This window comes from Lotus japonicus, chromosome 5 (genome assembly GCF_012489685.1).
Source record: "Lotus japonicus ecotype B-129 chromosome 5, LjGifu_v1.2".
Classification (NCBI taxonomy): domain Eukaryota; kingdom Viridiplantae; phylum Streptophyta; class Magnoliopsida; order Fabales; family Fabaceae; genus Lotus; species Lotus japonicus.
In genome coordinates this window covers 8,089,472-8,113,869 of record NC_080045.1, presented here as the reverse complement: position 1 = coordinate 8,113,869, position 24,398 = coordinate 8,089,472, and the positions used below count along the sequence as shown (strand labels likewise).

General features: G+C 40.5%; 2 protein-coding genes across 5 annotated transcripts; both read right to left on the bottom strand.

The window, feature by feature from the left end:
• Positions 1-13,371: 13,371 nt before the first annotated feature.
• Positions 13,372-14,391, bottom strand: LOC130720575 (pollen-specific leucine-rich repeat extensin-like protein 3). Its single transcript, XM_057571226.1, has one exon. The coding sequence runs from the start codon at positions 14,290-14,292 to the stop codon at positions 13,534-13,536; it is 759 nt and encodes a 252-aa protein (XP_057427209.1). The 5' UTR covers positions 14,293-14,391; the 3' UTR covers positions 13,372-13,533.
• A 1,201-nt stretch (positions 14,392-15,592) lies between these two features.
• On the bottom strand, positions 15,593-20,403 carry LOC130720573 (U-box domain-containing protein 52-like). Of its 4 annotated transcripts, none has more exons than XM_057571222.1 (8): positions 20,089-20,403; positions 19,786-19,868; positions 19,542-19,696; positions 18,775-18,930; positions 18,252-18,474; positions 17,993-18,094; positions 17,296-17,724; positions 15,593-16,449 (listed from the first exon to the last, which is right to left on the bottom strand). In XM_057571222.1, the coding sequence occupies exons 1-8, from the start codon at positions 20,246-20,248 to the stop codon at positions 15,745-15,747; spliced, it is 2,013 nt and encodes a 670-aa protein (XP_057427205.1). In that variant the 5' UTR covers positions 20,249-20,403; the 3' UTR covers positions 15,593-15,744. The 4 variants fall into 4 exon arrangements, with proteins under 4 accessions (XP_057427205.1, XP_057427206.1, XP_057427208.1 ...); XM_057571223.1 differs by having other exon boundaries at positions 19,834-19,868; XM_057571225.1 differs by having other exon boundaries at positions 19,834-19,868; positions 20,085-20,389.
• Between the last annotated feature and the right edge of the window lie 3,995 nt (positions 20,404-24,398).

Here is a 24,398-nt window from a genome sequence, read left to right as displayed (position 1 = left end):
CTGTTTCTGACCTAAAGCTTGCACTAGAAGGCTCTTTGTAACTAACAGCTGACAACAACCGATGAGTCTTGCTCTTGATTTTCCTAGATCTATGCTCGTCTGTTAAGGCCATATCTGCTCTGATTTATGCTCGTGGTGGGGTATGTGGTCTTGTAGAAAAGAGAAGCTAGCCTTTCTCCTTCTTCTCCTCTGATCTTCTCCGGTTTAGGTGTAGCGTGCGACTTCTTCTCTTTTTGAGCAACCGCTAACATGTTGTGTTCATGCCCTTCCGTTTACCCAACATCGGTTTCTTGCTCACTCCTTTTCCAATGCAACGATGCTCGATTGGCGTTACTCCAGTGACCCGTCTCTCACCCAACAGTTATGGGAGCCGTCTTTTGCAGGTTTTTTTCCTCATATATGTGGTTAGGTGAGTTTCTTGGCGCTTCGTTGCAGTGTTTGTCCCGTGGTTTTTGGCTTGTGGGTTGTTGTTGGTGATTTCCCGAAGTCATTTTCGACGGTGAAAGTGGTGTTCGTAGGGTGATATGTCGTTTTGGGTGGTTGCTGGTGGTGGTGGAGTGTGAATCTGTTGGTTGTTCTCTCCTTTCCTCCTGAAGATTGTTGAGGTTATGGTTCATTTTCGACCTCTGCGTTTTTTCTTCTTGCAGGTTTTGGTTGTTTGGTTCTCTATGGCGATTGTTGCTTAGATCTAGAGGCAGTGTTGGAGATTTCTCCTATGCTATGCTCGTCTGATCATGGTGTTTTTCTTAGTTTTTTGTTTGTTTTGTTTCAAGTTCTTTAGGCTTTGAGTCTCAACTCTGTGACGTGTTTGTTGGTATTTGTGATTGAGTCTTTTAGTTTGCACGTTTGGATGGTTCCCTATTTTGCATGTGTTGTACGACTATAGGATCCCGTTCGATTGAACCTGTCATTACTTTCGACTTCAAGGGACCTCTCCTAGTGGTGTACGCGTCAAGGGTTGTTGGTTTGGTTTGCGCTTGCAAGATTTTTAGAGGCTTTTGGAAGGTTTTTGCTGTAGTGGCTGATTTTTAGCCAACTTTTATTGGCTTGCTGACTGTACCAATACTTGTTTCTGAACAATATTTATATACACACATTCTTCATCTTCTTGCCTTTATATTGAAATGTATAAGTCGGAATTAGAGTTATAGTTCTTGCCTTCATCTTCCTGCCTTTATACTTATGGATGAGATCTTCAAAAACAGTTTTGACTTGATCTATGCCAAAAATTGTGGAGAACATAGTAGCTTAATTTGGTTCGGGTTTTCGTGATGTAAATTCCTGCAACATGTAACTAAGTTCAATGATTGAATGATTGGAACGGGAGGTAGGAACCATTACAACATATTAACATATTGGCACTAGTCATTAATTAGTTGGTGGCGTAGAAGTTAAGGGATAATATTAGACACACAAAAAAAGGGGTTGGTGGCATAGAGATGAATTCGGTTCCTAGAAAGGACCTCATCGTGCACGTGTTAATTTATGTCTATCTCAATCTCTGACTTTTGTAGTAATTCAATTCGTCCTTCGCATATGCATTGCACGGCCTTAAGAAAAAGTCTTTTGGCCCCTCTTTCTTTCTCTTTCGGTAATGTTGCTAGATATTCCTCAGGTGTCATGAGCAGCACGTTGGCAATAATAAGAGAGATCAATGATTCAAGTATGAGCAAAGTATTTATATGGGGTGCAATCATACACAACCTATGATAAACATTAAAAAAATCATTGAGTTTTAAAATAATATTAAAAAACTAATTCCAAAACCTTTTTTTAGTAATTACAAAACTTATATGAGTCACTGCTAACTACAAGACGGTAGTGTCGGCCATCATGACACATGTGTAACTAACATTTAAGTTTTTGTTAGTCTAATAACAGACACAAAAAGTTATAGCTTTGAAAATTTTAATGTTCCCGACACCAATGCTAATTCAGTTGTAACATCGGTTTTTAACGTTAATTCCCACTAAGGCTAATCGACGCTTTTACTTGTAGTGGTACTTTGAGTTAGGAAACTTGAAAACTATCCAAAGCTAAGCTTTATAGCTTTATTACACATTCTCATTATTTGAGTTTGCAAAGCTTGAGATAGTTTAGAACTTGTAGAAGTTCGTATCTACACCCTAATTTGTTGATTAAGAGATAGCTTGAATTGGCTCTTGAAACAATACGTTGTAAGCCTTGAAGCGGTGACGTGTAACTTTGGATAAGTCCGTGGAAAATCTCTACTAAGTACTATATTTAAAGATCACTTCACTTTTTAATAAGCTATCTTCGCTGCCTAATTTCTTGTTTTTTTTTGTACATCGAAAAGATAAACTGGAGGGTTAATCCCTGTACATGCCCTCTCCAACTAATATGTCCAGCAGCTCTTACCTTCATGGACTTACTTAAGCTATCCTTCACGGACTACCTAACTTCTATGCTGAACCTTATTAGGACGTGATAATTAGCATAGTGTTCTGTACTAGGGCAAGCTTATGTAAGAGAAAGACAAAAAGTAAACCCTAGCAGAGCACTAAAATAGCAAAACTACCATAAAAGGAATATTCTCATTAATGCTGAAAAAGTTGGTTTCGTACAAGTGGATGACCTCCCCTTTTATAGAGGGGGTGGTCATGATATGGATCTTTCCTATATTTGGGCCTGACAATCAGGGCCCAAATCCCCGTACACATAAGACAAATCCAAAGGAATCTTCCAGCTGGCTTGTGGGTCCATCACCTAAGGGAGGGCAATGAAGCTCGTCATGTTGCCTTTCCCGCCTTGGCTATCGTCAATGGTTTATTGTTCATTTTGGGCGGGACATAATCTTCTTTATGTCCCGCCCAGTCCACATGCCCCCAAGACATGAGACTCGAGTAAAGAGTTGAAATGTCTTCATCATGTTACCTAGTAGTTCGCCTCTATTGTTTATTCGTTCATCGCCATTTTACCTTCGTTGTTACATCGCCATTTTCACGCTTCGCCACCTTTGTTGCCGTTTCAAAGATATGTCGCCATTAATCATAACCGTCAACCACGTCTTTTCAACTGACGCACGTATCCTTATTTTCCGGGATTTCGTCATCATTTGTTATAAATGCAATCTTCAGTTGCGCGTCTCGAGGAGTAATGTCTTTTCGCTTCCTAACTTTTCGAATTTCAAATCCCACGATCCCACGATCTTCCCCCACTCATTCTCTCTCTTCCTTTCTCTCTATAAAATCCCCTTTTCACTTTTCATTTTTCACTTTTTTAAAACTTTTGCTCTGAAAACCCTTTTCACCGCAGCTTTCATTCTCTTCTTTGAACTCCGGTGAACCTTTTCTTCCTCCGGCCGTCGTCATTGCGCGGTGCTCCCCTATCGCCGACGTTCTCCTTTCTCAAATTCACGTTTCTCCCTCTGGTTAGTTTTTCTCTTTCTTGAGACTCTTCGTTTACTTCTTTTTTCTCTGACTCTGTTCATCTTCTTTCGTCTTTTAACTCTGTTCATCTTCTTTTTACTTTTAACTCTGTTCATCTTCTTTTTATGAAACTGCCTCGCATGTCTTTACCAAACGCTAGCCTTTCTTCCCTAGAACTTTCTTCACCCTCCACGGAGGAGGAAGTTGTCGCCCCCTCTATAATTGAAATTCATTCCTCGCCTTCTACCCATGATGATTCCGGTCCCGCCGGCTCTGTAGACTCAATTCTCTCCTCTAATGGAGATTTATCTTCACCTGAATGGCGCTCTGACGTGCATTTAGTTGAAGATAAATGTCTGTTGCATTCTATCTGGAGCAGCGTTGGGAGCATTAGTTCGCTTCGAATTTCTGCTCAAGGGTTCACGAAGATAGATCCCGCCACCTCGAATAATGAAGATCATCTGTTGAATGTCCTCCCATGTGGCGAAGATGACTGTGTTCTGTTGCGTAAAGAACCAGACGATGGATCGCCCGATTTTTTCTTTGTTTATGGCTATTTCTTCTTAGATTTAAACATTAAACTTCCTTTCTCGCCGTTTATATGTCACGTTCTTTCTTTTCTGAATGTGGCGCCTTGCCAACTCCAGCCCAACGCCTGGGGTTTCCTCCGCTGCTTTGAAATTCTTTGCGAACACTTGAGTTTCACTCCAACCTATCCCTTGTTCTTCCTTTTCTATAAATCAGTCACCACTAAACCTACTTCTGTGAAATGGGTTCCACTATTAGCCCGTAAGAACATGAGTCGGTTTACCGCCCTTAAAAGCCATTACAAAGTATGGCAGAAGAAATACTTTAAAGTTGTGGAGTCGCCCGAAATAAAGAACTTGTTCCGAGATTCTGACAATAACCCCCTCTTCCCTTTTTACTGGACAAAGAACCCTCGCCGAAAAATATCTGTTTCATACGACGCCTTGGATGAATCTGAACAAGGCGTCGCCGATTACCTCCGCACACTACCAGTAATTTCCGGTCACGACTTGATTGAGGCGTCGAAATCCGGCACTTTAAATCAATTTTTTAGTAAGTTTATAATCTTTGTACGTAACTTCTTTTTCTTTTTGTTCATGTATCTCGTCTAATTGATGTTTTCCGTACAGCTACGATGGGAAAAGGCAAGGTTGACGCGAACCCACTCAAGATGAAGGAGTACCTCGCCCAGTCTGCTGCGGCGGCGAAAAAGAGGGCCGCCGAAACTGAGCAGAAGAAGAAGAATGAAGGTACCTCGGGTTCTGACAACGTCAGGGACCCTAAACGTCAAAAAACTTCAGGTGCTGCTGGTGGTAAGCCTCTCCACCAATCAACTCTTGATTCAAAAAGTCGTCCCGCTGAGAAAAAGAAGGGACATGACAATGTCCCGCCCCCTCAACAAGATTCAAGCACGCTGATCAACCGCCCATCAACTCCATTTGGCCAGGCTGGGCCTAGTTCAGCCATTGGTGGCGAAGCTCCTCCCCCCTTGCTGAGCTTGTCGGATCCTCACTTCAATGGGCTGGAATTCATGACCCGTACTTTTGACAACCGGATTCACAAGGACATTTCCGGTCAGGGTCCCCCCAACATTGCTTCCATGGCGATCCATCACGCGCTGTCTGCCGCCAGTACTGTAGCGGGAATGGCTCAGTGTGTGAAAGAGTTGATCTCAGCCAAAAACCGTTTTGAGAAGAAGGCAGCTGATTACAAGACAGCCTATGAACGGGCTAAAACTGATGCTGAGACCGCCAACAACAAGCTGAAATCTGCTGAGGAGAAGTGTGCTAAATTAACTGAAGACTTGGCTGCTTCGGACCTGCTTCTTCAAAAGACCAAGTCTCTTAAAGAAGCCATAAATGACAAGCACACTGCCATTCAAGCCAAATATCAAAAGTTGGAGAAGAAACATGATCGCCTGAATGCTTCCATCCTAGGGCGTGCTTCTCTCCAATATGCTCAAGGCTTTCTGGCGGCCAAAGAGCAGATCAGTGTAGTTGAGCCGAGCTTTGATCTTTCCCGCATTGGGTGGCTGAAGGAGATCAAGGATGGTCAAGTAGTTGGTGATGATGACATTAGCCTCGATCTCCTTCCCCAATTCAATGATGAGAGTGAGCCTGAAGAAGATGGCGAGGATGGGAATGAGCAGCACAGGAATGAGGATCAAGGGAAGGAAGATCCTCAAGCTGGGACAAGCCAGGGCAACAACGCCAACAACGAGAACCTGGCTTGAATTTGTTTTTATTTTATGAAGTTGAAATTTCTCTTTGGGCATTGCCCTGTTTTATTTTCATTCCAAATCATGTATGGGCATCGCCCCCTTTTTTCTACTTTAAATGGATATCATCTTAAGTTCATTCGTTGTTTTTAGTTGTTCCCAACTTTCGTTGTTATATACCTTAGCCGATTTTTCGACGAGGCTTGGTTTCTAGTGGCCACTAGAATTGCCAAGGCTTTTAACTTTTGAAGGCGATACTTTCTTATTCCGAAAGGTTTACTCGCGGTATTGCATACCTTGATACGATTTGCATTGCATGAACTCGTAATAAAAATTCAAAACATATATGATTCTGTTGAAATGATCTTTTCATTAATTTTCTTTCGTATGGGAACAATTGTCCCTTCATTACAATTGTCGCCTCATTAAAAACCTTTCCAAAGAAAGGGAAAAAGAGTGCGACTTCGTTCACATTTGTTGTTTCTACTAACTAAAATACTGCTTTAGATGAGAGGCGTTCCATGTTCGTGGAACCTTTTGACCGCTTAGTTGTTCCAACTTATAAGCTCCTCCTCCAACATCGCCAATAATCCTGTAAGGCCCGCCCCAGTTGGGTGAGAGTTTGTTGTGTTTATCGGGCATTGTATTTTTTCGGAGCACTAAGTCTCCTACCCTCATTTTTCTTGGCACCACTTTTGTTGAGAATTTTCTTGCCACCTTCACTTTTCCCGCCTCATTTCTTATGTGGGCCTCTCGTTGTTCCTCGGGCAGCATAATTAGATTTGCTATTAAGTTTTCTCCGTTGTCATTTTCATTAAACCGAGCCACTCGCCAATTTTGGTTTTCAATTTCCACTGGGAGCATGGCGTCAGTTCCATAAGTTAGACGATACGGGGTTTCCTTTGTGCTTGACTGCTCCGTGGTGTTGTATGCCCAAAGAACGCCTGGTAGTTCCTCCGCCCAAAGCCCTTTTGCCTCATCCAGTTTCTTCTTTAAACCCTTCAGGATAACTTTGTTAGCTGATTCAGCCTGCCCATTGGTCTGTGGATGTTCTACAGAGGCAAATCGCATCTCGATTCCCATTTCTGTACAAAATTCTCGGGTAACACTACTTGTGAATTGTGTTCCGTTGTCCATTACTAATGCCCTGGGAACCCCAAATCTACAAATAATCCTTCGCCACAAGAAGCTCCTGACCTTAGCGGCCGTGATAGTTGCTACTGCCTCAGCCTCTATCCACTTAGTGAAGTAATCAACCGCCACGATGATGTACTTCATTTGTGCCTTCGCCACAGGGAATGGTCCTAAGATATCGGTCCCCCACATGGCGAACGGCCAAGGCGCCATCATGGTTGTTAATTCTTCTGGTGGAGCCTTGTGTAGGTCAGAAAAGACTTGACATTTTTCACATTTCTTAACATACTCCAAACAATCCTTCTTCATCGTTGGCCAATAGAATCCTGCTCTTATCACCTTAACTGCCAAGGATCGCCCGCCAATATGACTAGAACACACGCCTTCGTGGACTTCCGCCATTATTCCGAGGGCGTCCTTGATATCGACACATTTGAGCATAGGAGACATGATTCCTCGCCGATACAACTCTCCACCCACCAGTGTGTAAAAACTGGCTTCCCTTCGTTTTGCTCTCGTGTTCAAATCATCCTCCTTTGGTGGGTTCTCTAAGAAGGTTTTAATCGATTCCATCCAAGATACCTCGCCCTCACTGACTGACTTTACAGCTTTCAACTTTATTTCTACCAAATCAATGCTCGGGCGAGGCAGGGTTTCTTGAATGACTGTCTGGTAGTTGCCCAATTTCCCTGTGCTTGCCAACTTTGCCAACACATCAGCCCTCTCATTTTGTCCCCTCGGGACATGTTCTATTTTGATTTCTTTGACCTCCATCATCAATCTGCGCACCACTTCCAAATATTTGGACAGTTGCGGATCCTTCACCTGGTACTCACCTTTCACTTGTTTAACCACTAGCTGCGAATCTCCTTTGATAAATAACTTCTGGACTCCCAATTCAATGGCCAACCTTAAGCCGGCAATTAGAGCCTCGTACTCAGATTGATTATTGCTCGCCTTGAACTCGAACTTGAGAGACTGTTCAATGATCATTTTATCTGGACTTTCGATTGTTATTCCCGCCCCACTTCCAGTGTTATTAGAGGATCCATCCACAGACATGACCCATTCTCCTTGAGTCTTCTCTCCTTCAGTGGGTGTTAATTCCGCCACGAAGTCAATTAAACTCTGGACTGTGACTTGGCCCCTTGGCTCATATTGTAAGTCATACTCTGACAGCTCAACCGACCAGCTAACCAATCGCCCTGATAAATCAGGCTTCTGAAGTACTTGCCTTAAGGGAACATCAGTTTTAATTTTGACTTGGAAACTTTGGAAGTAAGGTCTGAGGCGCCTTGCAGTTTTCAGAATCGCCAAAGCCGCCTTTTCAATTTTTTGGTACCGCAATTCTGCCCCCTGTAAAGTATGGCTCACGAAATATATAACTTTCTGCTTTTTTCCTTCTTCCTGGAGCAAAACCGTACTTACCGCCTTGTCAGTAACCGCCAAATAGAGCACTAATGGAACGCCTGGTGTTGGCTTGGAGAGTACCGGTAATGTGGCCAATGTTTCTTTCAATTTGGTAAAAGCTTGTTCGCATTCCTCTGTCCACTGAAACTTTGAATTCTTTTTTAAACATGTGAAGAACGGGGCCGCTTTGTCACCCGCCATTGGCAAGAAACGTGACAAGGCGGCCATTCGCCCTGTCAAACGCTGAACCTCCTTTATACTTGTTGGGCTTTTCATTTCCAAGATCGCCCTTCCCTTATCTGGGTTTACTTCTATTCCTCTTGATGTTAACATAAATCCCAAGAATTTTCCTCCCTGGATCCCAAAAGAACACTTCTCAGGGTTTAACTTCATTTGATATGTTCTTAACTGATCAAACGCTTCTTTAAGGTCGCCGCCATGATCACTAGCCCTGGCGGATTTTACAATCATGTCATCCACATACACCTCCATATTCCTGCCTACTTGCTTTGAAAAAATTTTGTCCATGAGCCGTTGGTACGTAGCTCCTGCATTCTTCAAACCAAAAGGCATTGTCTTGTAACAATAGTTCGCCTGATTGGTCATGAATGCTGTACTTTCCTCATCCGAGGGATGCATCATAATCTGATTATAGCCCGAATAAGCGTCCATGAGACTTAAAAGTTCATTCCCTGAAGCTCCATCCACAAGCTTGTCAACATTGGGAAGTGGGTACGAATCTTTGGGACACACTTTGTTCAGGCTCGTGTAGTCCGTGCACATTCGCCATTTCCCATTGGCCTTCTTGACCATTACAACATTGGCGAGCCACGTTGGGTACTGTACCTCACGGATGAAGCGGGCCTTGATCAATTTTTCAGTCTCTACTTGTACAGCCTTGTTCTTTTCTTCACTCATTCTTCGCCTTGGTTGGATGACCGGGGTCGCCCCTGGTCGTATGGCTAGCTTGTGGGTGATCACCTTGGGATCAATCCCTGGTACATCATTGATGGTCCATGCGAAGAGATCTAGATTATCACCCAGAAGGGTGATTAGTCTGTCCTCTTGTTCTGTTGTCAACCCACTGCCAATCTTTAGAAACTTGTCCTTGACTTGCACCTGCTTGGTTTCTTCCAGCGGTTGTGGGCGAAAATCATCAGCATCATCTCTTGGGTCCAAGCTAAATCCTTCTTGTGGGAAGATTTCTGTAATTCGGTGGCTCTCCTTGGCGGCCTTCCGCCCATAGAGCGCCACGCTCCTCAAATAGCATTCCCTTGCTGCATTCTGGTCTACACGCAATATCCCGACCTTCCCGTTGCAGGCGGGATATTTAACAGTTAAATGAGCAGTTGAGATGACCGCGCAGACCTTATTGAGGGTGTCTCGCCCCAAGAGTACGTTGTAATTGGCTCTACACGCCAATACTAAGTACTTTACTTGAAACTTCTTGACAAACTCTCCTTCTCCAAAGGCAGTCGGAATTTCGACGTATCCCCGCACACTGACACGGTCTCCTGTGAATCCCACCAAAGTTCCCCTGTATGGTTTCAAATCTGATTCCTTTAGTCCCAGGCGATCAAAGGCGTCTCCATAGATGATGTCTGCCGAAGATCCCTGGTCTAAGAATACTTTCTTTGTCACATAATTGTTAACCCTAATTGTTACCACAATTGGATCGTTGTCATGGGGAATTACATGCGCAAAATCCTGAGGGGTGAATATAATAGGGGAATGATTCACCCAACACTCGCCTTCGTTCGACTCCTGTACTGAGTGTACTGCCGCTACGTAGCGTTTTCTAGCCTTACTTGAAATTGCACCCCCGCCAAATCCTCCTGCAATAGATGAGCATTCCCCAGCAGGATCGCCCAACTCTTCAACTATCTCTTTACCTTTACCTTTGTCCCCCTGAGTGATTTTAGCTACCTCCGGCGCTGCTGTGTCTTTGACAAAGTTTGCCAAATGGCCAGCTTTAATCAAGCGATCAATTTCCCGCCTTAAATTCCAGCAATTATCTGTCGTATGCCCCAACGCTCTGTGGTACTCGCACCACCTATTGGTGTCCACGTTAGCTGGCGGCCGCCGTGGGGGTGGTGGGTACTGCACAACGTTGGTCTGTCCAACCGCCCTTAAAATGGTACTTAAGGGTGCATTCAACTTAGTAAGTGGGATTGGCGTTGGCGAAGCACCAGGCTGACCAGCTGTGGCAGCAGCGGGACCTTGTGAATTTCTGTGCCATGTATTTTGAAAGCCAGGTTTAGAGTTGTGGTATGGTCCCGGTCTTGGTACGCGGGGGGTTTGCGCTATCCTGGTTTCCTTCCCCGCCTTAGATTTGTCTTGTGAAACACCGCCAGATTGAGACTGCTTACGTCCTTCCTCTCTTTCTTGTTTCTTCTGGTCATCTTGCTCAATCAATATGAACTCTTGAACACGAGCGCGAAGATCCATCATATCCTTCGCCGGTCGCCTTGTTAAGTCTCTATTCAAATCTCCCGCCCGAAGGCCATTTTTGAATGACGCCAAACAGACATCTGGATTTTCATCCTCCAACTGCACCGCCATCTTGCTGAAGCGTGCCATGTAGGTTTTTAATTTCTCGCCTGGTTGCTGATGTATGCTGATAAGATCAAACATTGTTGCTTTTGTGGTTTTATTGGCGGAAAATTGAGTCAGAAACTTAGTGGACAGATCAGTGAAATTATCAATGGAGAAGGGCGGTTGTCGAATGAACCACTGCATCGCCATGCCCTTGAACGTGGAAGGCAATAATCGACATTTTACCGCATCCGACGCCCCGCCGATCACCATTTTAGTATTGAAGTATCTAAGATGCTCCATAGGATCAGATTCGCCCGAAAAGGCGTCTAATGCCATGGTTTGCAGGTGCTTTGGAATGTCCACCCTAGTGATGGCTGGAACAAAAGGTTGGAATTCAACTACATCCTCCGCCTCCAGGCGTTGTTCTTGCTTAAAATTCTGCCGCTGAGTAAGATACTCAACTTGGGCTTGCAACTGCTCGTTTTGGGACTGCACCTTCTGCAAGGTATCTAACATTTGTTGCAAAGCCGCAGGCGTGATACCTGTCACTGCCTCTTGCGCTCTCCGTGGAGCAGTTGTTTTAAGATCTTCCAAGTTCACGTAGTCAGGCGGCGTTGAACGCCGCCGAACACCTGGATCTGATTTAGCGATCAGATCTGAAGGTCTTCCCGGAGCTGCATTCACCAATGACGCCGGCGACGGCGCCACTGAGTGGACCCCCTCCGAGGAAGCTTCCTGCTCTTGGTCGTCCAGTACGGGACGGTTGTTGTTTCGTCCGCCGGCGCGACCGCCGTGTCGACCACCACCGCGCCGGCGATGATCGCGCCGACCTACGCCGTATGAACGAGTCTCCATGGCTCGCGATTCCTCCTGTCACCGGAAGAGCTGAGTCTTCCCCACAGACGGCGCCAATGTTCTGTACTAGGGCAAGCTTATGTAAGAGAAAGACAAAAAGTAAACCCTAGCAGAGCACTAAAATAGCAAAACTACCATAAAAGGAATATTCTCATTAATGCTGAAAAAGTTGGTTTCGTACAAGTGGATGACCTCCCCTTTTATAGAGGGGGTGGTCATGATATGGATCTTTCCTATATTTGGGCCTGACAATCAGGGCCCAAATCCCCGTACACATAAGACAAATCCAAAGGAATCTTCCAGCTGGCTTGTGGGTCCATCACCTAAGGGAGGGCAATGAAGCTCGTCATGTTGCCTTTCCCGCCTTGGCTATCGTCAATGGTTTATTGTTCATTTTGGGCGGGACATAATCTTCTTTATGTCCCGCCCAGTCCACATAGTGTTCACGGTCAGTATAAACTGAGTTTTTTATAAACAAATTAAAGTCTTAAATTAAGTAGAAATATTTTATAAACACAATTCAATCTCTTTTTTGTGTTGTCTTTGTTAATTTCATAGAGCAGAGGCCGCATCACTTCAGCTCAATCGGAGTTAAGCGCGCTTCCTTCTTAATCTATGAGCAATTTGTTGTTAATTACCTCATGGTGTGTGTGAATCAATTGATGCTATGGACAGAGGTCTCATTTGGAAGGGATTTAATGGAAGGTGATTGCTCTTAGGAAGATTTTCTGCATGGCAATGTGACAAAAGGTTCCCCCTGTATAGAACTCAATAGTCAGTCCTGAAGGCGAAAGAAGTGTTGCATACTGGCTTTGTGTTCAAAATAGGAGATTGTAGCTCCTCATTTTGGTTTGATCAGCAGGTCCTTCTTATTCATATCAGGTTCTTCTTATTGGTTATGGGAATTGAATTTGGATGTGGAAACTTAAGTCCTGCTCTAATCGGCCTTGTTTGTTCCTGTGTTGGACGGGTACGGGTACGGTACCCGGTACGCGGTACGCGATTTTTGAAAAAACAGGAGTACGGGTACGTTAGATATATGTATATTTTTTTAAATATAATATATAATGAAATATACATAATATTTAAATATAAATAAATTATGCAAAAAAAAATAGATAAATATTTAACACAGCTTACTGCCATTGCCAAAATGCATACAAAATATAGAAAACGGTGAGCAAGGATTTCAAAACACATCTAATGAGAATAGAACAGAGTTATCAACCCATGGAGAGCAGGGAAAAAGTACAAATAAGAACATAAAAATGATGTGGAGGAGCGGCGGTTTACCTCGAGGTCGCTGCGGTGGCCGGCTGTGAGACCTAGAGGAGCGGTGGCCGGCGGTGAGAGCACGGAGGAGGAGAGCACGGCGTGGGTGGGTACTGGGTTTCCTACTTTCCTTCTTCTCTGTTTCTTCCTGGGTTCTTTCACGTGATGTATAGGGTTTTGCTTTTTTTTTTAAGCGCCAAAACGACGTCGTTTTGAGCCAGAAAAAAAAATGAAGGCAAAACGTCGTTGTTTTGGCCCGTAACTATTTTTTTTTTGGAACGGGTACATACCGGGTACGTACCGTATGCGTACCCACAGAGTATGCGTACCGAGTACGTACCCAGTATAGGTACGCGGCCAAAACAGCCGTACCCATGCATCACAGGTTTGTTCACATGTCCTGATCTGATTTTCTGGTTACATTAAATTTTTCATGGTAATCCTTAATTGACATGACAGTAATTGATCATTTATCATCTGATCATGCTTCAAACTTTCTCAATGAGAAATGAATACATTATAATAATATAACAAAAATTGCAGTCAAATATAATAAACTCCAATTTGTTCACAAATTACAAAGGATTTCCCTCCAAGTGATAATTTACATATGTGATATCCTGTACATTAATAATTTCCCCAATACAATACAGTGTTTCTATAACACTACACAATTACTTGTTACCAAAATTACCAACAAAAGAATTTCCGCTGAAGGAACCATACTAATAGAAAGAAGGGTATGTTATGAATAGAAAAATCAGATGCACCTGAGGTATAATAAAGGTAATTGGGATTTCCACCAATCACTGTAGGCTGTGCTGAACCTGATGATGAGGGTGGATTGTAGGACTTCAAAGGCGGTGGGGGAGAAGCCATTGAAGATTGTGATGGAGGGGTTGGTGGAGGAGATGACACTGGAAGCACCGGTGGCGGTAGTCCTAATAATGGTGGAGGATATGTTGTTAGAAGTGGTGGAGGGGAAAGAGGTTGTGGTGTTAGGATTGGAAGAGGTGGTGGATATGATGTTAAGAGTGGAGGAGGGGGTGGTGTTGTTAGTAGTGGTAGAGGGGGTGGGTATGATTTTAAGAGTGGAGGAGGTGGTGGATATGATGTTAAGAGTGGAGGAGGGGGTGGTGTTGCTAGTAGTGGAAGAGGGGGTGGGTATGCCTTTAAGAGTGGAGGAGGGGGAGGTTGTGATAATGTTGGGATTGAAGGAGGAGGGTGATTGGAGTTTGATGAAACAAGTGGAGAGTTAGGGGGTGGTGAACATATTTGTGGACATGTGGCACATTCACTGATGCACAATAAACCACTTGAAGGCTCTTCAACATTGTCCTGGGATTTCACTGACTTGGCCAACAAAGCTATCAGCACAATGAATCCAACTTTTGTGATCCAAGGAAACCAACTTTTTCTGATGAATCCCTGATTCTTGGTATGGTCCATTTGAGATGTAGATTGGTTTTAGAGAAACATGGAAGGTTTGGTTATGGAATGTGGTGAATTTGGATCAGAAAGTCAGCTTTTGATGAGTCATTATATATAGGCAGATGCATTGTTAGAATGTATAGTAACTTTCCCATGTGGTGTGCATTTGGCTTTTTGGAACTTAGAACTTTGAATTATATTCTTTGATGCTTCCTTAATGATGAAGTGTGGTTCATGGACGAAAAGTATTAATACTCTTGCTTATTCTTGCTTTATGTGTTGGTTGTCTCAAAATATAACTTATCACTGATTAAAATTTTTTTGTCATATTTCATGATCCATTTTTCTGTGTCATGGTCTGAAGGAAAGCTTCTTTTAATCTCTTTCTTTTTCTTATATATACCTTTCTTGAAACAGAATCTAACTTCACATGGATTGATCCCACTTTCAAAGTATCATACTTTGTACTGATTGAGTTATACTTTGCATTGATTTTGAACCACCTTTCACTTGTGAATTGCAGAAGGTGAGGGACAATTTTGTCCAAAAGAAAAAGGTATCGGACTGTTGGTTACTATTATATTTATACTCCTTCATAAAATATAGTGGGAGTATTCTAGCATATCTCATAATGCTAAGTATATATAAGTTATGTATCTTACTTTTATTTTTCCAATAGTTATGTATCTTACTTGTCCATCACAATTTCATTTTCTATTCTTCGACTGTTATGCATTTTATTGGATGAGAGTAAATAAATGAAGTGTGTATCACATAAATATTTATTCTTCAGTTTATTTGAAAAACTCATAGAGATAAGTTCAAAATAGTTTATAAATAAATATAAACCGTGCAGTTTATAAAAATAAGCTCAACAACTTATAGACAAGTTATAAGCTATGTTCATAAAGTTACCTTATGGTGTTTGTATTTAAGTTCCATCGAGTTAATGCCAACAAAACTCTCTTTTCTCTTTCTTTCTTGTTGATGCTAACAAAACTTTCTTTCTTGTTGAGCATATTTGGAAATGCAGTCACAATCTCCAAAATGAATGTACTTTTGCCACAAAATCCAAGTCTAGATGGAATCTACAAGTTTTAATTTCAAAATTACACACGTCTGTTTGGGTAGAGGAGGGGTCTCTCGGTTTGCTTCATGTTCTAGATTCTGATGTTTTGACTTTTGTGTCTGCTTGATTTAATACATGCCTACGTTTCGTTAAAAAAACATTAATAATTACGCTTGTGTCCTTTCAAACGCACGCGCATTCAAATGCACACCAAGTCTTCCATTTAAAAAAACAAAAAAACTATTGGAATTTCACATTCACAACACAACAATCCTGGTTGGAAAAGAAGTTCAAAGTAAATGTTTCTACACAAACATGACGAGTAATTAAGCCAATATACTAAATTGAATCTGTTCTATGTCTTTGAATCTGGACTCTTTGCAGGAGGCTGTGGTGTGTGGCTATGGTTTTGAATTTTGCTTATTCCCGTAATCTCTTAAACGATTAAGCTCTGGCACAATAACTGATGCAAGATCTGGCCTATCCTTCTTGCTAAGTTCAGCACAACTCAGTGAGAGTTTAGCAAATGCCAAAGCCTCTTTCACTGGCCAATCAGTCACCGCAGGGTCAAGAATATCTAAAAACCTTCCTTTATCAATTGCACTTTTCACATGATGAGTTAGCCCCATTGGAGGCTTGGCTGTGATTATCTGCAGCAGAACAATCCCCAATGAATATATATCTGATTTTGGAGTTAACATCCCTGTTTTCTGGTACTCAGGATCAATGTAACAAAAGGTTCCAGCAGCTGAAGTCATGTAGTACTGCGTGACACAATCAGCGACTGAGGCTGGGACTAATCGCGCTAGCCCCACGTCGCTGATTTTGCTCACGTAATTCCGATCCACGAGAATGTTTCCAGGTTTGAGGTCACGGTGAACGAGGGGCTCTGGCTTTGATTGGTGAAGGAAAAGGAGTGTAGTTGCAATCTCTGCAGCTATCTCAAAACGCTTCCTCCATGGGATTGGTGGAGTGTTTTGTTTTCGCATTAACCTGTCCTCTAAGGTTCCATTCTCCATGAATTCATACACTAGGCATCCATAATCAGGACATGCACCAAGGAGAAGGACCAAATTGGGATGCCTTATGTTGGATAGTATCTCAACCTACACATGTAAACAGAAAAAGTATTATTTGTCAAATTTGCATACACACATTTCTATATAAGTAAATTGTTTCACAGTAGTGATAACAAGAGTAATGAAGAAAATGGATCATCTCCAGTCAGCCTCTCCTCCTGCAAAATCTTGTCCTTTGATTGTTATGTGGATTGTTTGATTGTTATGTGGATTGGTGAAGATTGATCAATGAATCATATAAACTTGTTTGTGATTACTGATTAGTTAATTTGCTGCAGGGGCTGCACAGCAGGAGTGGATATGAATCAAATAATGAAAGGGAACTTGAGGTGTTTTAGATAGAAAAAAACTTGAGGTGTATAGTAAATGGGGAAGTATTTTGTATTAGGGGTTCTTTGAAAGTTAATTAAAACTAGATGCAAACCCTTGTTATGCACGAGTTATTTAGTAAGAGCAAAAAAAATATTATGAGGATAATAAATTAAATAGGAACAATAAGAAAATGTTTGTTATCATATCATATTCAGTTTTTAAAACAATTTTCAGAAACAATTTTTAAAAATAATTTTCATAAGAAGAAAACAGTTTGAATGACATGTTTTCCAATATTTAACTGTTTTAACTGGGAACATCTTTTAACTGTTTTGATTTTATAGTTTAAAAAACTGAAAAAATAAAAACTGTTTTCAAGAGTTTTCACTTCGAGAAAACAGATCGTATCAAACAAGTTTTCAATTTTTAAAAATTAAAAACTGTTTTGAAAACTACAAACAAACAGTCCCTACGTATCTACATTCACACAACATTTTCCTTCTTAAAGATAGATTATATCTTTAATATCTTAATTAATAAAACAATGCACATTTATCTTACCTCTTGTTGGAACTGTTTCCTACCCTGATGAGCATCTGGGTTTAAGAGCTTGATTGCAACTGGGGTATGATCAAGTTGGCCTTTAAACACAGGTCCATATCCACCTTCACCTAGTTTCATTGACATGGAGAAGTTTTGAGTAGCATTTTCAACCTCATCTATGGTGTATAATCTATATCGAATATCCTTCTGAGCCAACACGGTTAATGCCCGAACCTTTTCTTCTTCCTCTCTCCTAGCCTTCCTTTCAGCTTGTAATCTTCTTAGTGCCTCCTCTTCAGCCTTTTTCATGGCTTCCTCCGTGGCTTTCAACGCGGCGATGGCTTTAGCCTTCTCCTCTTCTGCTAGTGCAAGAGCTGCTTCTTCAGACAACTTAGCTTCCTCAACCTTTCGTGCCCCCTCCAACTTCCATTGATTAATCTCTTTAGCCTACATATAAATGGAACATTATGAGTTATTGTTGGAAATCAGTTGAGATAAAATCTCCACACCTGTGAAAATACATCCGCAAGAAGCAGAAAAATAAGCAAATAAATTAATAAACATCTCACAAATTTAACGTAGTTCCGCGGATTTCTTATTAATGGTCATTATCCTAGATTAGCTAAAGTTTACATCGCAATGTAGATCATTTGAAGATAAGGTCTTAGTCATGAATTAAATATATGGAAGTTTGTTACAATGATAACATAATCACCTTGTTTTGGGCTGAGATAGCTTCTTTGCAAGCTGAGTTGTACATTTCCATTGTTTGCTTTAGTTTGAGCCTCAATACTTTCATTTCAGATTCCACATCTCCCTGCAGATAAGTTAATATTTTTAAGTTAAATTGATTGCAACTTGACTTTAGCGTATTTAATTGGCACATATATACTGGTGTTGCAACAAAGACAATCCAATTTATTGTCATAATAGTTGGCCATTAGAAGTCTTTGTTTTCCTTCTTTGACACTCACAGAAGATTGGGAATCAGATGAAGAGCGTGTATATCCATCTTTTTTGTATATATCCACTGAATCAAACTTGTGTGATCCTGAAGACTCAGTTTTGCTCAAGCTTAAGTTGTAGCATACATCAGAGCTCTCCCTTGTGTGGTTAACTGAAGAACTCCTTGGAGTCTCATATGCAGATGATCTTGATGATCTACAATTTGTGCTCCCTCTTCTAATTGCTTGAGCTCTGTTTGCATTGCAGTCAAACCAAAACATGAAAAAGAATTAGTACCCTTTTTTCTAGTATAGATGAAGATCTTCTATCCCAATTTCGAGTCTCATTTTTCTGTCCTACCAATAAGTGTTTGTCGTGTCAATTAAAAAGTACTCTTATAAATTTGTAACCAACTTATCCATATTTTTTAAGTGACATGTCAAAATTTCATTGATGTGACTCAAAAATGAGACAGGAAATTAGAGAGAAGACTTTCATCCTTTAACTTAACATGATTGTCAAAAGTTTCTGATAAATTTCATCCAGTGGCACCTTACTCCTTTTTCTGATTCACTAGGTGAGCGTTGAAATGGTTGTTTTCCTTGTCTAGCTGCCACTATTTTCCCTTTTGAAATCACGTACACAGAAGTATATTCTGGGGCTGATTGGATTATGGCTGCTGGCACATCTTGGCCCCCTTTCAATTTTCTGAGATAGCCACAACATTAGGAATCTTTAACATAACATCTCATCATTGGCAGAGCAGAAATTTGGTTCAATTGGAGCTAGGAAAATGATTTGGAGAGACTCATATAGTGGAGACATCCAACAGACATTCAGAGCGAGAGGTGAAGAGAAGAGCGAAGTAATTGACATGATATATGTAAGAAGAGAGATAGAGAGAAAAATGAGATGTATGTATGTTATATTTTCTACGGTGATTGTACGTTCAAGTATGATTTAGTGTTGGAGCTATGTCTAAAAATTGTATGGCTTTTTTGTAAAGAAAATTTTGACTATCGCCTACACCTTCTTTCCTATAAGTGCTACAAATGATTTCTATATAATATTATTAAGAGAAATTAGAAAATCTGGTGGTGACCTACGTGCAAGCATGCAAAGGAAACATAAAAATGTCATGCAGAGGCTAAATTTTGAGGGGACTAAAATCAATTAGCAAGGGAACCCATTTAACTTATCAGCTAGATTTTTCGTGGTAAATGGTGGACAAATTCCTAAAGTTAATGTTAATTTTTTAAAAGAAAATGAAATAGTAACATGGAATCAACAAAGTGGTATCTCATGTCTCAACACTTAACTTGCTTCCGGTTCTGAGGCTAAAAGACTTCACCAAAGCATTCTTGGTTGAGGAGGGTGCACCAAGAACAATAGTTTGGATGTGATTCCTCTCTACATATTCCAAAACTCCTCTTACAATATCACTATCATCGATTACAGCTTCTTTCATCTTAACCTGAACAGATGTTCAATTGCCACCAATACTATTAGATTGCAGACAAAATGAAGTATGAATTAATTCAACAAAAAATATCAATGACGTACAACTTTGTGATGACACATTTGACGTAAGGGATTGAAAATACTAGCTACCTCATCTTTGTTGGGAGGTAAAACATTGGTGCCCTCTGCATTAAGAAACATGAATGTTCAATTATCATGAAATCAAAATGGTAACAGAGTTAGTGTATACATTTCTTTTTATATCCATTGAAATCAACGTCAATCCACGTTTACGTTAACCGAAAAATCATGTTTTTCCATTGATACATTGAGATGGGTGTTCAATCAGAAAACTAAATTAACATGATTCTCCATATAATTAAAGATATGCAAGGGGGTACCTACGATGAGGCATGTTTTTATGCTTGACATGAACTGCGATGATGACTTGGTTCTCCATATAATTTGTTGCCCAACGAAAGGCATGGGCACTGTACTTGTCTTTATCTACGACCACCATGGTGACGTTTAAGGGTGGTGTTGTGCCGCCATTACAGGAAGACATTATAAAACATATGGCAACCGCCACCACCACTACCACTACCACCTCCTACTCCGCCGCGAGAAGGAGGAGAGAAGCTTGGTTGGTTCCTTCTCTTGTTCTTCTTGCCGGTTTGGAGATGGAAATGGAACCACCCATGCAACATCATGTCTCATGAATCAAACCTACGGACACAGCTAATGTTTCAATGCCATCCTCTATCTTTTCCTTTCAGTTTTAGATGCTTTGACCAAGCACGACCCAATAATGGAAATAATGTTTTTCATTCTCTAACCATATTATTATGATGTCTATTCAACATTAATTATAACTAGACTTAGACCCGCGCAACGTGGTAATAGAAACAATTTTTATTTGGTCATTGCTTTTGGCATATTATATTAGTTTTTAGGCTTAATTCCAGTTTGGGCCTCTGATGTTTCACAAATGTGCGGTCTGCACCCCCTGTGTTTAAAACGTGCGGTCAAGGTCCCTCATCTATCTAAAACGGTCGATTGAAGCCCTTCCGTTCATCTCCGTCAGTTGACTAAACGGAAATGCTGACGTGTCACTTATTTAATTCATAAAATATAGGCTACTAATTGGTGACGGAAATAATCCGTCACAAAACCCTTCAGTATTACTTCAGTTTGATGGCATCTGTTCTTCCTTTTCCTTTCAAAATTGATTCAGAATCTGAGTGAGTAATCTAACGTAAAAAAAACTTCATCATCAAACACCTAAAACACCAAACTTATAGTAGTAGCAGAAAACCACAAACAAACATGGACAGGCTCACCCTCACCGTGGAAATCACCTACCACCTCCCAATAGGCTCCAACCTCCCTCACTCCTTCCCCCACTCCGACGACTCCTTCCTCCTCCACAGCGGGGTAGTCCCCGGCGCCGCCACCAAGGAGCCTTCCTCCATGTTAGAAGTCGTCTCCAACAACTGGTTCACCGCCAGAAAGAAGCAAGTCTTCAAGGAGTAATTGAACAAGGTCTGGTCGTTTCTGAATCAATTTTAGATCTGGATTTTTTTGCTTCGTGGGTCGGTGGGAAAATCAGGGCAAGATTGTGGATCCAGGTTCATATTTTGCGCCTGAGGAAGAACCAGATCTGGTTTCACCTATATCCACACAATTTCTGCAGAGATTCGTCAATTCCTCACATACCCATTTCCTAAAAGCCTCCAAAATATGATGGGTCACTCATGTTTTCTCGCCCTGCTTCTTGTTGCATCACTTCTCTTTCTCTCTTTTGGCCACAGATTCGGGAGGGTGGCACTGATGGAGAAGACTCATCTCTATTCTTCTTCACTTTGTTGCCTTCAATTCTGGGGATTTTTGGGTTTGGTTCTGGGGATTTCTGGGTTATGGGTTTATGGATTTGTGATTTATTTCATTTTTCGTTTTGGGTTCCTTACAATGAGAAGAAGAGCTATAATTGTTTCCCAAGAATATGTTGATGGTATTCAAAATTCTTTAATTACCAGAGCTTCCAGAAGAAAAACGTAGAAGATATGATAAGATGGGCTTAAGCATGCAAGATGTTCTTTTCTTGGCTAAGACCCAATTTGTTATCTGATGTTTACTAAGTTTATGACTTTTTTACCATTGTGATGCACATGACTGAAAATGGATGGAGGAACATGGATGATGGCCGAAGGGTGATGATATGCAAATGATATTTCAACCATTTTCATCTTGCTGATGTTAGATCTGAGGAAGAAAAGATGGATGAAGATGAATGTGAGATTGTGAGGGAGAGAAGAAAAACACGAGAGTGAGAGGGAGAGATGTAAGTGCTGAAGGATTTTGTGACAAATTATTTCCGTCACCAATTAAATAAGTGACACGTCAGCATCTCCGTTTGGTCAACAGACGGAACCTAGCTGAAGTTAACGGAAGGACATCGTTATCACATTTTAGATAGATGAGGGACCTTGACCGCACGTTTTAAACATAGGGGGTGCAGACCGCACATTTGTGAAACATCAGGGACCCAAACTGGAATTAAGCCTAGTTTTTACTGTTTACACACAATAAAGAAAAGTATGAAAAAGGCTCTTTTTTTTATTTTACATTTTTTTAATTTGAAAGGAATTGGAGCTTGTAAATACTTATAGTATGAAGAAAAGCATGCAAAAATGCTCCTTTAATATTATTTTTTCTTTACTTTCAAAAAAAAAATATTATTTTTTCTTTGATGGAGTAGAAAGTCACATATAAAATAAAATACTATAAATGTGTCAATAATATTTTTCAAAAAGGTGCCAAAAAAATTAAGGAACTTTGATAGCAAGTAATGTGATTGTAGATAACTCTTTTTTCGTGTATGTTAAGTATATTTAAAAATTTAAAAGTATAAAAAAGAAAGGTAATTGTCATTTAGAAATCCTATTATGGACACTATATTTATGTAGTTTAAAAGAAATATGACATTTAGAATTTTGAAAGGTATCAGAAGATTTGTTGAAAAACATTTATTCATTTTCTATAATTTTTGAACTTTTCCTCCTCTAGTATTTTGTGTGAAATATTATAAATAAATCAGTGCAACGCACGAGTTTTATATATAGTTTAAAGCATAAGAACAACTAAATTTCCATACTTGAGTATCTAATAGACTTTTTTGTTGATAAGGAATATCCTCTGAAACGTATTATGATGAAAGGATATTTAATGAAGAGGTTTTCCTCCACTAACTACTATCAAATCACTTTCAAGACTCAATCGTAGTATAGTATCGGGTTTTGTCGTCTCCACAGGGATTGTGTTGCTACGTATTAATTTCACTAGCTAGACATTGTTTGAACAGTTTAAACATGATATGTGTTTTATTTAAATTTAGGAAAAACTATAATTAAAGCGATAAAAGAAGTTTCACGGAGGCAAACAAAGAAGAGAATATATTTGGAAAATGAGTTCATTTGATTTACAACTTATTCTCAACAAATATACTTTTATAAGATGAAGTTAACATTTAAGATGCCGATAAGAGTTATTCACCTACTAATTCCTTAGCTAAGTGAATTTACCAATTATGAACCTAGCCTTAATTACTTAAGCCCTGGTGATCATAAAAGGAGCATTATAGCACATACATACTCGATAAGGCATTCCCAAGCTCTGTTCCTAACCTAAGAAGTTCATGTCCTAGTGGATAGAATCTCTGACTGTCACTCAAGAAATCCTAATAGTTCCTACTAGATAATCCTATCCTAGAGAGGTGAGTATCCCGACTTGTCAATCGGTATAGATCTCTTTTCCAACTCATGATATTCATACCTAAGAGTTAATGTCTCCTATTGTCACCTAGAAAACCTCAACCCTACCTAAAACATGTCTTTCTTAAGATGACTGATGCAAGGGTGTTTTTTCTCATAAACTAAATTTGCACCAACTTCTCAATTGTCATGCAAATCCTAAAAAGAATCATATTGGCAAAAGATACATGAACGCACAAAAAAAATCAATAACCTAAGACGAATTTTTCCGCTTTCTATGAACTAAGCCTACATTAACTCATATCAATTTCTCAATCTATTTATGAATTAATATAAACTCTTTAAATCACCAATTAACCAATTGAAGCATTAAACATAGAGAGAAACACCAAATAATGAAAATTCATACTTATAATTGCATAAAAGGATATTGAATAAGAGACAAATCAAATTCTATATCATCTCAAATACTAAAAGAGAGTCAAAACACAAAAATAGGTAAAGAGAAAAACAAAACCCAAAATAGAACGGAGTCATGGACGTCCGGAGAAGCTGTCAGCTCCTCCATGGCCCTGACACCAGACCTCAAGGGCCTAGCCTTCCTCTCCACCAAGCAATTGCCTTCAAGAGTCTCTCAAGTGCTTATTAGGTTTAGAAGAAGAGAAAAGATAATAAAGATCCAAAAATTAGGTTAAAAACTAATTTTATAGTGTTTTCTCGGGTTTTGTGCGTTTTTGTCCTTTCTGATGCAGCAGATGATCCTACGTAGTCACGCGCACCGTAACACGGTGCACCATCACGAGTCTGGACGTTGGATAATAGGGCTGCTACGAGGTGCGACCTGCTACGCGGGCACACGATAATATGGAGGACGTGCGGCACATTGGATCAGGACCCTTTAAAGCTGCGAATTTCTTTTCTTTTTCCTTTTTATTTCTGATTTTC